This window comes from Belonocnema kinseyi, chromosome 7 (assembly GCF_010883055.1).
Source record: "Belonocnema kinseyi isolate 2016_QV_RU_SX_M_011 chromosome 7, B_treatae_v1, whole genome shotgun sequence".
Classification (NCBI taxonomy): Eukaryota; Metazoa; Arthropoda; class Insecta; order Hymenoptera; family Cynipidae; genus Belonocnema; species Belonocnema kinseyi.
In genome coordinates this window covers 90094820-90106998 of record NC_046663.1, presented here as the reverse complement: position 1 = coordinate 90106998, position 12179 = coordinate 90094820, and the positions used below count along the sequence as shown (strand labels likewise).

Here is a 12179-nt window from a genome sequence, read left to right as displayed (position 1 = left end):
GAGATTTTTAACAGACTTTAAAGAATTCAAGAACATTATTTATATTTTAAAATTACTTTAAAATCTTAAAACTCGTTTAAATTCTACTGAAATTCCTTAAAAATTCTTCAAAATTACTTAAAATCTCTTAAATTCTTTTAAAATATCTTGAAATCTTTTAAATATTATGAAATCTTTTCAAATCTTTTGAAATTCAATGATAAACTTTAACAATTTTTAAATCAAATAAGTCCTGAAAGTTTGTTTTAATACTTAAACATATTTTTAAATTACATGAAGATCCTTAAACTTTTTTGAATTTTCAAAAAATCATTTAAAATGCTTTATAATATTTTAAATTGAATTCAGGCGTAAAATAATGAAATTACCTAAAAATCCTGACCTTTTGTATACATAAAATTCAAATATTATTCTGAAGATACAAAAATAAAAGGCAAATAAATGTTAAATACATAATTTATTTAGTAATTGTTTTATAGAATATTTAATAAATCTTAATTTTGTACAAATTTTAGAGTTAGGTATTCAAAACCTTCTTCACTAACCTCATTTGCTATAAAACAAGTCTGAAGACGGCGACTAATCTTGAGTCGACGCGCGCTCCACTGGCTCATCAATCTCGCATCACATGCACGGTACTCGATTGGTATGGCTGTATCAATCAAATAGTCGGATGCTTAATGCAAGACTTAAGCGCAGTGTTTTTTCAAATAGATAGTTGATAAAAGTATACGTTCAATACAGCCATGATAGCGAGGCATACAATTCTTGTATCTACACTATAATATTTTCATATTTTAATCATATAACTAATGCTGCACTTTTCCCAAATATCATTTCAGTCAAACTTGCCTTGTCATATTAGGATAGGTGATTTTCTTATACGTAGGTAATAAATCTCAAATTCGTATGGCTGAGGCAGCACAACTTTCTTTCTAATTCAGTTAGAAATTCTCAAGCAAACTCGGATTTCCATTAGCCTCAAACTATTTCTTTCAGTGTAATTCACTTTCAGGACAAAAGTGCTAGAAAACTTCCATTATATATTTTTTAACATTCTTTCTGTTGTTCATGAGATTTAAATTCCAAAAACACCTTCTCAAATAGAACTAAAGTAGCAGTAAGGTCAAAAAATGGTCCTGCCTTAGAAGTTTTTTTTTTTAACATAAACTCTTTGAGCGCTTGTATAGATGTTGCAAAAAAAAACAAGGAAAGTTTATAGTACTTCCGTCCCAAATATTAATCAGGGCTTTTGCATTTTTTTACTCACGATTACATGATTTTAAGGAGAGGAATAAACGGAGAAAAATGGATGTATAAATGTAGATGTTCAAATGTAGATGTTCGAAGGGTAAGATTGTAGCACCTAATATGCAGATATTCATGCCAAACATTTACTATCTTTTTGAGATGTTAGGCATAAAAATATTTTTCTGTTAAACTGAAACACATTCAGATGTTAAAATCGTCCGAGCGCATGCGCATCATGCATTGGAATTTCACGACTATATTTGACGGCGATATATTTTCAATAAAATTATGGAATATTACAATTTTGGAACATTTCCATAGAATCAAAATTAGCTACTCCTTAATAAAATTGGATAACGACTTTTTTCTGTCCAAAGGAGGGAACAATGATCTTAAGTTCACTGAGAAAACTATATCGTAATTTCTGCGCTATATGTCGTAATTATTGCATTATAATAGCGCAAAATCGTGATATCGTACATTGCAAGTTTTTACATTATATACCGCATAATTGTGCAATCTATAACGTAAGAAATGGGGATTTCCATCCGTCAGTTACATTTTGCGCTTTTGCTAAATTGTATTAAGTAAATTCTAATTCGTCTTCAATAATATGATTTATTTCGGAGGAAATATATCAGTAAGTACATACTTTTTGTGTTTTCTGTCGTAGATTCTACATGTTTTATTGAAATTTGCTCACTTCAGCGTGACGCGGTCGACGAGTTCAGAATTATTTTCTTAACCTCAATGAAACTTTCGCCGAAATATGTTTGATCATTGACAGTTGCAGGTCTTACCTGCAGCAAATTTTTAATTTTCTCTGTGATTGTTTTAAATCTAGAGTCCTGATTTATAACTCGAACTGACTCATACTCTGCCTTTTTCCCAGTGCTGCTAAGGACGCCGTAGCAGACGACAGCAACAAAGTTTAACTTTATTTTTGTATGTGATATTAGTGCATTATAATATCGTACAAAACTCCGGGACCTGATTGTACGTTATCATATTGCGCTTTCTTGAAATATAAAGGTTTTGTGATATCATTGTGTGATATCTTTTTCTCCGTGTTTCAGGTTTATTGATTTAACACATTTGACAAACTGTTTATAAATTAAAAATAAAATTTGAGTTTAAGTAACTTAAATCAGATAGGATTTTAACTTCAGATTACAGATCATTCGTTTTCCGATTACTCACCCCCGTTTTTATTTTGAATTAAAAATATTGAGCATATCCTCAACTTTACTCAATGTATCATCTGATCGACATTTCATAACCTTTATCTGTTTTTCGTTCGTGTACGAACATTAAAGTGTAATTTGAAATTGACATAACCATACATGTAATATCTCGGATATATTTCAGTTGAACATTTTGGATGTTAGAGAGTAACATCTCACTTTTTAAGATCTGCAGATGCTAACTTAGAACATCTAGATTGATGATCTATAGTTAAACATTAAATATATTAACCATGAAAATCTAGATGTTACATTTAAACATTTATTTTTCTCCGTGTAAATGATGACTTGAGACGGAATAGCTCGCATTTAAAAATTAAATTATTGTCTAGGCCAACTCAAGTCATTGTTTGTCTGTTTTAATGTTAAGATTACAAAAAATCAAAAGTGATTAAAATTCAAACTAACACGTTACTAAAATATTCAATGTATCTTTTTACGCCGAATACAAATCGGACTTAAAAAAGTATATCGATCGCTTGCCCTTTTCAAGATATCGAGTTAGTAGATAATATTTGATTTTTCTAAAATTCATTTGTTTGATGTATTTTTTCACACTGAACTCGAATATGACCAAAAAAGTGTGACTCTTTCACAATTTTCGTGATCTTCAGAATTTTTACTCTCGAAAATGTAAATTTTCTTCTATTTTTTGTGAACCCTTGGACTTTACGTATTTTTCAATGGAACGTTTGATTTTGTTTTTGCTCCTGAAAAAGAGGTTCAGCATGAGTAGGGGGGTGGAGTGGAGGAAATGTTTTCCTCACATTTTTCCTCAAACCTTTCCAAATAAATGGGGTAAATGGGGAGACAAATGTTACTTATGCTTCCTATTTAAGCCGAATACTTTTTCCAGAGGCTTTAAAAAATACTCGTCCCGTAGTATTGACCATTTAAAATCAGGGACCTTGGAAAGTTGGGAGTTTTCAATTGATCACACAACTTTAACTAAGTCATCGCACGTTTTCAAGATCCCCCATTGAAAATACCTAAAGCTAGCTTTAGTTTCTTTCTGAGATCCTGGAAAAGCTGTTCAGCGTAAGTGGGAGAGGGGTTATGGATCACATCCCTCCTACAAACTTACACCGAACTACACGGAGAAAAATGGATGTTCAAACATAACATCTAGATGTTCAAGGCTAACGTATTTTATGTTTAGCTATAGAAAAACAATCTAGATGTTCAAAGTTATCATCTGTAGATCTTAAAAAGTGAGATATTACTCTCTAACATCCAAAATGTTCAACTGAAATATCTGAGATGTTAGATGTATGCTTATGTCAAATAGCGCCTGTAAATATTTAAGGAGTTTGCTTATTTATGGCCATTTAAGGAATTAATTGATCAATTATTTGTGAATTCAAAATCAAACTTTAATCTCCTTACACGAACGAAAAACAGATAAAGGGTATGAAATGTCGAACAGATGATACATTCAGTCAAGTTGAGGTTATGTTCAATATTTTTGATTAAAAAAAAAACAGGACTAAGTAATTGGAGAACGAATAATCTGTAATCTGAATTAAATATTCTATTTATTTTAAGTTACTTGAACTCAATTTTATTTCAATTTTATTTAAAGGGTGTCAAATGTGTTAAGTCATTAAACCTGAAACTTAAGATCATTCTTCCCTTCTTTAGATAGTAAAAAGTCGTTATCCAATTTTATTTAAAGATATATAATTTTTATTCTTTGGAGATGTTCAAAAATTGTAATATTCTATAATTTAAATATTGAAAATAAATAACCGTCAAATACAGTCGTGAAATTCCAATGCGCGATGCGCATGCGCTCGGGCAGTTTTAACATCTGAATGCCTTTCAATTTAAAATAAAAATATTTGTACGCCTTACATCTCAAAGATATGGTAAATGTTTGGCATGAATATCTGCATGTTAGGTGCTACAATCTTACTCTTTGAACATCTACATTTAAACATGCATTTATCTCCGTGCACTCTTCAGGGGCCTAAAAAAATCAGGTAAAGTTGGAGATAATGCTGATTACTCACACTACCACGAGTAAAAAGCTCGATATCTCTACAACGGTAAGAAAGATACAATATTTTAGTCAGATTCGCATTCAGTGTGAAAAATACATAAAGTTTTACCGAAGGCGCTTTAAAAAAATTCGTTCTGCTGAGCTATTGCTTTAACGATTTTGCATGCAATCTCCTTAAGAATAAATGTATCCTAAAAATAACAAATGTGTCGCGCACCCTCCTATTTATCCGTGATGAGTCTGCTATCGTCATAATGTCACCCTTAAGGATTAGTAATCCCAGAAATCTTGAGCTCTGAATACTGAGACCCTTTATCTACCCTAGTGTGCCTCTTTATCTTTCCCGTGTCTAACTATTGTGCCCTATCAGAACCCGTCACCACCATCGTTGGAGGCCCGGAAATGTACATAAACCGAGGCAGCACCATGAATCTGACCTGCGTCGTACGCCACAGCCCCGAACCGCCACCGGCGATTTACTGGACGCACAATCAAGAGGTCTCTTCTGAAGCTCCTTCATTTTATTTCTATATGCATAACTTTTTTTTATACCTTGCGTTGCGCTCGACTTGTCCACTGAAAATTCCGGAAAAATCTCTCATGAAGGTCTTTTGAAAAGAGTACGTTTTTTGTCATGAAGTAACAAAGAGAACGTTCCTTGATGGTATAGCTTTCAATTTTTTTTTTAATTTGTTTTTATTTTTTTATAAGAGGAACTTCAAACTAAATTGAAGAGCCAGCACGATTAGTGGCGTCACTAGAATTCTTTAAACGAGCGGAATATTCTCGAGGACTTGGTAAGGCAAATTTAATTTTTAAACGAAAAGGAAAACATCCTTTCTAGGATAAAAATTTTGTTCATGACTTGTGCAATGAAAACATATGCACAATGTTTGTATATCTTATTTCAGAGAAGGCATTTTAGTACACAAGTTTTTAAAATGAGTACTGGAAAATAAAATATAAAGCTTTAATGGTGAAGTCTTTCATAATAAATAATTTTAAAATTTAAAAGGTTTTCTTTTGAAACCCTTGAACAGGTATAGCTTGCTTATATAGTAAATTATTAAGATTTAAATACACTTAAGTTAACAAATTTTGTTATCAAATAGAGTCAATATAATTTAAAAGCTTGTAACATTCCGAGCTTTATATTTTAAATCTTGCAATATTATTAATTATTTTTCGAATTATAAGCCTGGAAGTTTGAGATATGTATAACCTAAGTTTGTGAAATTTTTCATACCATTTACATTTAAATATTTGTTTCCAGACTTTTACCTTGAACGTGTAAATTTCCACTAGAGGAAGCGCCATTATGAATTTACAAATTCTAAAAAATAAATCCTCACAATTTATGAAGCCGTAACATAAATTTCCCTTGAAGAATACGAAAACTGCAAAGTAGATTATTTTCAGAATAGCATGTATGCAAAGAAAAGATAAGAAACTTTCTGAAAGCAATTCTGAATTTCTTCAAAACTTCCTTTGATGTTCTGCATCTAAAACTTAAAATAAAGAAGACTAGAAGGTTGAATCAACATTTAATTTAGACAAATGTACACACGTTTTTAAAATATTCCTGAAAAATAATAGTTTATTTCTTATACATTTTGTGAAGAAAGCTTACAAGAAGAACTTACAACCCGCAGAATTTTGTTTGGATTCATACTCCTCCTAATAATGAATCAATACCAAGTTTGTAATATGTTAAAATAATTAGATGCACTTTTCAGAATTTTTCGAGAAAAACGGTAAAAAAAATTCCACGCACCTTACGTGGATCGTGATGTAATAGCCTTTGACTCTGTAACCGAAAAGCATGGGCGCGATTATTGCTACCTGCTTTTATTGCCATTTTTTTATTTAAATGCACTATAATAATTTTATTTAAATAAACTTGAAATTCTTATTTGGAACCATTTTTTTCATATGACAGATTGTTAGAATGTAGCAAAGTATTAAATCATAAAAAATTTCCGTAAGCAGGATGAATGATGTTTCCATATTATTGTTAGAATAAATAAGACAGGCCACAAAAAAGAGTTGTCTGCACGAGACAAGTTACTAGGCTACCCTTATGGATTTTGAGCCGCTGAATCCGAATATGGTCTCACAATTTGTCCTAAACGTCTCAGTTTTCCCATAGATGTAGAAAATAGGGGAACAACTTGGGCTCTTCTGGACATTAGCTTGATAATACCAGTATGCAGAAGAATAAACTTACTGGTGTCATATTCGTATGTTTTGTGACTTTTATAGATCAAATTGAAACACAAAAATGCTCCAGTGTGCCTATCGTTTCCTCTAGCTAGGATAAATCTACGAAAATTGAAGGGCTTGGGCATGCTATACTGACTTTAAAGCAAAAAATAAGAAAAATTCTATTTTTTCTGCAGTTTTGCGCTCTCAATATAAACTTGACCACTACTTTTTTCGAGCTTTTACCCTTTTCTCCCTAGATGCAAAAATGTGGGAAAAGTTTAGGGATTTCTGGTCATATAGGTCATGCAGAAAAATTTTCTGTCTGAGATAAGTGACTAGGCTACCCTTATGAATTTTGAGGCGCTACATCCAAGTCTGGCCTCAGAATTGATCTTACGCGTCTCAGTTTTCCTCTTGATGCAGAAATTAAGGAAGACCCTAGGAATAACTTGCACGTTATTTTTGATAACACCAGTATACGCGAAAACAGGCACATCGATATTATATTCTTAAGTACAACGACTTGTAGAGACTTAATTTGTAGACAGAAATTCTTTAGTGTGTCTTCCGTTTCCCCTAGCTTGGGTAATTCTAGGAAAATTGAAGGTCTTTTTCATATTATATAGATTTGTACGGGAAGAAATAACAAAAATGCCATATCCTTTGCAGATTTGCGTGCTAAATCTAAATATGAACTCCAAATTTTGCATGCTTGTTCCATTTTCTCTATAGATGCAAAATGTAGGAAAAAGCCTAAGGAATTCCTGGTTACACAGGCCCACAAAAAAAAGTTGTCTGCGCGAGACAAGTGACTGATTTCGCACACAAAACTGTAAAGGATATTAGGTTTTTGTTATTTTTTCCTGTGTAAATCTATATAATCTGAGAAAGCCCATTAATTTCCATAGAAAATACCCAAGTTAGGAGAAATGGAAGGCACACTAAAGAATTTCTGTGTACAAATTAAGTCTTTACAAGTCGTTGTATTTAAGAATATAATATCGATGTGCCTCTTTTCGTGTATACTGGTATTATCAAAAATAACGTTCATGTTATCCCTAGGGTTTTTCTTTATTTTAGCATCTAGGGGGAAACTGAGACGAGTAGATCAATTCTGAGGCCAGATTTAGATTTAGCGCCTCAAAATTCATAAGGGTAGCCTAGTCACTTGCCTCGGGCAGAAAATTTTTTTGCATGACCTATATGAACAGAAATCTCTAAAATTTTCCCTCATTTTTGCATCTTGGGGAAAATTAAGACGTGCAGGAAAAATTCTGCGGCCAGGTTTGGATTTAGCGGCTCACATTTCATAAGGGTAGCCGAGTCACTTGTTTCGTGCAAACCAATTTTTTGTATGGCCTGTGTAACCTGAAATCCTTGAACTTTTCCCTACTTTTTGCATCTAGGGGAAAACGGAGACGTGTAGAAGAAATTTTGAGGCCAGATTTGGATTCAGTGGCTCAAAATCCATAAGAGTAGCCTAGTCTCTTGTCTTGTGCAGACAAATTTTTTGTATGACCTATGTGATGAAAAAATCGCTAGGCTTTTCCTTATTTTTTGCATCTGGTGGAAAACTGAGACATGTAGGACAAATGCTGAGGCCATATTCGGATTCAGCGGCTAAAAACCCATAAGGGTAGCCTAGTCACTTGTCTCGTGCAGACAACTTTTATTGTGGGCTTGTGTAATTTTTTGTGTTCGGCAATGGTGATTTATGGCGTAATAAAGGTTAGAACAAATATTGAAAAATGTAATATGTCATGTAGGGGGCACCTCTATGTGCAAAACCTATTTTGAAATCGTATGCTTAATACTGCGAACTCTCAATCTAATTTGACCTTTAGCTACAAACAAACGAGAATTAAGTTGATGTTCCATACTACTAACCTTTTTTTCGTACAGTCTTAAAATAAAAAAGGTGATAGAATAAGTAAGTTCAAATGATTATCAGCTGTAGAATTAAATTTCCCCAACTTGAACAACTTTCAAAATGAATTCAAAATTAGTAATTAAAAAATTCAAATTTTGTATACGAAAAATCGTCTTCTGGAGAAATTTGGTTTAGTGTATGAACACCTGGTGTGTAAAATCATAAATTTTGGTACAACTTGCATTATGAAATACGGTGTCGTATATTAAAAATATTGCTCCTTCCCGTGAACCATAGTAGTTTATTCTGCGTGATGTGCAGGAACTTATAATATGCTTCTAAAAAGGCTCATTTCAAAGTGTAATAATCTATCCCATATTGTGAATTATTTTATAAGATGCACCATTTTCTTTAAGTTTGAAAAATCCTTGGTGTAATACTTAAAAAGTTAATTTATTATTAAAATATTTGAAGTAGTGTCTATATTCTTTCGTGACTATTAAAGTATCAAAATAATAATAATAATAATAATAATAATAATAATAATAATCTTTTGAAGATTCTAACACTTGTTGTGATAGTAGTTTTTGTGCTGAAAAACAGCAGTTTGTAAACTTTATTTACAGCTATTTACAGTTATTTAAAGTACAGCTGAAATAGGAATAAAGTTACCAAAAAGTCCATGAGAAGCCTTGCTGATGAAGATCTTTCCTTGAACCAAAGTGCTACAAAAGTACTAAAAAGGTTCCACTTTATTTTGTTTCAAAATTTCCACAATTAATTGTTTATTTAACTTTTTTCTCAATTGAAGATTCTTCCATTTTTGCAATACTCTCAAAAGAAAGCTTGACCAACGATCCTTACGTAATTTAAGGACGCAACTTCTTATAGTAATTTATTTGTTTCAATGAACAAACTTTATTCATAAGAAAAGTGTTAAATCGTGTATTTATTTCACAAATTCATATAAACAATTAACATTCATTTTCGGATAAAAAAATATCACATTAAGGAACATATTAAAAAAAGTTTTAACTTAGTTAAAACTACCAGTAAATATTTCTAAATAGTTTTTTTCAATTCTGAATCAGCTTAATTAATATACACGAATTTCGCACTCAATAGTTAATTTTTCCATTTCCTTATTTGACATTTTTCATTGTAAAAAGGCAAGCTTTCTTTTGAGACTATTAAAAATAATCAAAATAATCCAAAATTTCTGGAAATTTTTGTTAATTTATGGCAAATTTTTACAATTTATTGTAACTTATAGCTGTTTTATGATCTTACTTCTCAAACAATCTGTAAACGTGATCAATTGATGTCAAAAAATCTGTCAACGTGATCAGCTGATCGCTTGATAATTTTCATTATTCACATTTGAGGTTATTTTTTAGACTCTATATGGTAAAAATTACTTTTTTTCGGAAGAGGCATGGAAAACTCACATTTTTAAAACTTTCTTAGTTCCTTGAAGTGATACTTTATGTAGATAGTCTTTAGAACTACTTTGAATATTATATTGTGCTAAAAGTGAAGAAAGTAGGAAGTTCCACATGACTAAGAAGTTTTTTGTACAGGCAAGAGACGAATCGAAAGAAAGTTGTAGGCGAGCCGAAGACGAGCCGAAAACGATGCGAAAATAAGTCGATGGCAAGTACTGTAAACTTCACAGAATATTTAAATATTATCGATTTAAGAAACAATAAAAACAAGTTTTTCGATTATTTTGAAGAATTAGAGGGCCACTTAGCCCAAAAGAGTTTTTCAATAAATTACAACTACAAATTGCAAGTACAATTACTCATGGTAAAATGACCAAAAATTACACAATATTTACTGAAAGTTTTGAATATCAGAATATGAGAGAAGTTTTTTGAAAAAAATAAAATAAAAATTAGAACATTTTTTCTTACCTTGATATGTGAATTCTTATTTTTCTTTCCTCTTTTTTATTTTTGTTCAGAAATTTGTTTCTTTTTTATGAAATATTTTTTTGTAAGGAGGACCTTTATTCAAATTACAATAGGAGGATTTTATGGTGGTTGTCCAAATTTGGTCGTTGAATTTTTGCTCGGAAATTTTCAATAATTGAAGCTTTCGATACCGAGAGTTTCAAAAGTTTTCCGTAATTTCTGATATTAAAATCGTAAACTACCTACATTTGTTATAGAAAATATTGTGTCCAACAGGTGCTGAAAGCACGCAGTTGTAACTTTTGTCAAGTTTACAGTACTTACCATCGGCTCAAGCATAGAGTCTACGGCTCAAGTATTATAATAGTTCCCGGCTCGTCTTCGGCTCGTTTACGGCTCATTTTCGGTTTGTACAAAAAACTTCACAGTCTTGTGGAACTGCCAACTTTCCGCACTTGTAGCACAATATACTACAGTTCCACAGTTATCAGAAGTATTAAACTAACTTTAGCCCCACTTCATAGTCTTGAAAAAGGGTTGGAATCATGTATGTATAATGAAGAAATTTATTATTTAAATCTGGACTTCAGCACAAGATGCTACACGATACCTCTGCATCTTTTATGGAGTTAATAGCCGAATTCTCCCATTTGGACCCACTATATGAGGGTGGGGCTGGAAAGGCGTTTGAATGGAACGGGTGCCGTAGGAAAACGATACGTGTTACAGGTAACATTTTTTACAACTTTTTCTTACGGCATGAATCTAAATTTTTGCCAAAATGTGTTTTAAAAAATTCACATTCAATTTTCACATGTGGTAGGGTCCAGCTGGACAGGATTGACCACCAAAACAAGAAAGACTTTGCAAATAAAATTGCTATTCCTTAATTTTTTTAATTCTTCTTTCTATCAAATAATGTATTTTATTCGAGAATTCGTTTTATAAATTCATACCTTATAAAAACAACGTTTGCAAGATTGATTGAAATAATTACAGTATGGAAATTTTATTTACTGGTAGATAAAGCATTGTGCCATTAAATTGAAAACTTCAAACGTAATTCAAGTCCAAAATATATTAAATTTAGAATGCATCTATGTTCATGTTATAGTTTCACACTTGAAAAATGAAACCAGAAAATGTTCATATACTCAAATGTTTGTATTTCATAAAAAAACGAAATCGGTCTTGTCTCGACACGCGGGGCAAGACCTCCGAAATATAGCTTATTAGACTCAGAATTTAAAAAAATTGATGAATTTCACATCTTATTACATCTTTTATAGAGCAATGGACGCTAAACAGTCGGCCCTGTCCCGCTTCACCCTACCGATAAAAAGATATTGTGCTAACATATGTTTTAAAAAAATTTCATCACATCAATTTCCTTTTTTCTTCGTACCTAAAATTTTTCACGAAATCAGTTTTAAAACTCTAGAATTGATTCTTTTGACGCGTCGTGAACAAAACATTTTTAGAAAATGCGTGTAATGATAATAGCATAGGTTTCAATTGATTCAAAGTAAAATGGAGATTTTTTGGTATTATTTTATATTTTAATTACGAGCACAATAAAGAAACATCATAAAAATAAAGAGTAAAGCTCAAATAAAAATCTCATTTTTCTAAAGATATAGAGCTGATTTTTTAAAGAATTCCGACATCTGTAACTGATAAGGTGATGAGCA

The 12179-nt window shown here is 31.5% G+C and overlaps 1 protein-coding gene across 6 annotated transcripts in view; it reads left to right on the top strand.

Moving 5' to 3' along the window:
* The window catches only part of LOC117177149 (protein amalgam-like), a 260532-nt gene that overhangs the window by 199334 nt on the left and 49019 nt on the right, over positions 1 to 12179 (top strand). For 4 of the 6 annotated variants that reach the window (XR_004467668.1, XM_033367653.1, XM_033367651.1 and 1 more), the window contains exon 4: positions 4868 to 4995. Coding sequence is in view for 3 of the 6 variants with exons in the window: in XM_033367653.1 (XP_033223544.1) it covers positions 4868 to 4995 (128 nt within the window). In the remaining 3 variants the exon portion in view is untranslated. Of the gene's footprint in view, positions 1 to 4867; positions 5295 to 5770; positions 6017 to 12179 lie in introns of those variants that run through there. The other 2 variants (XR_004467670.1, XR_004467669.1) reach the window with 2 other exon arrangements.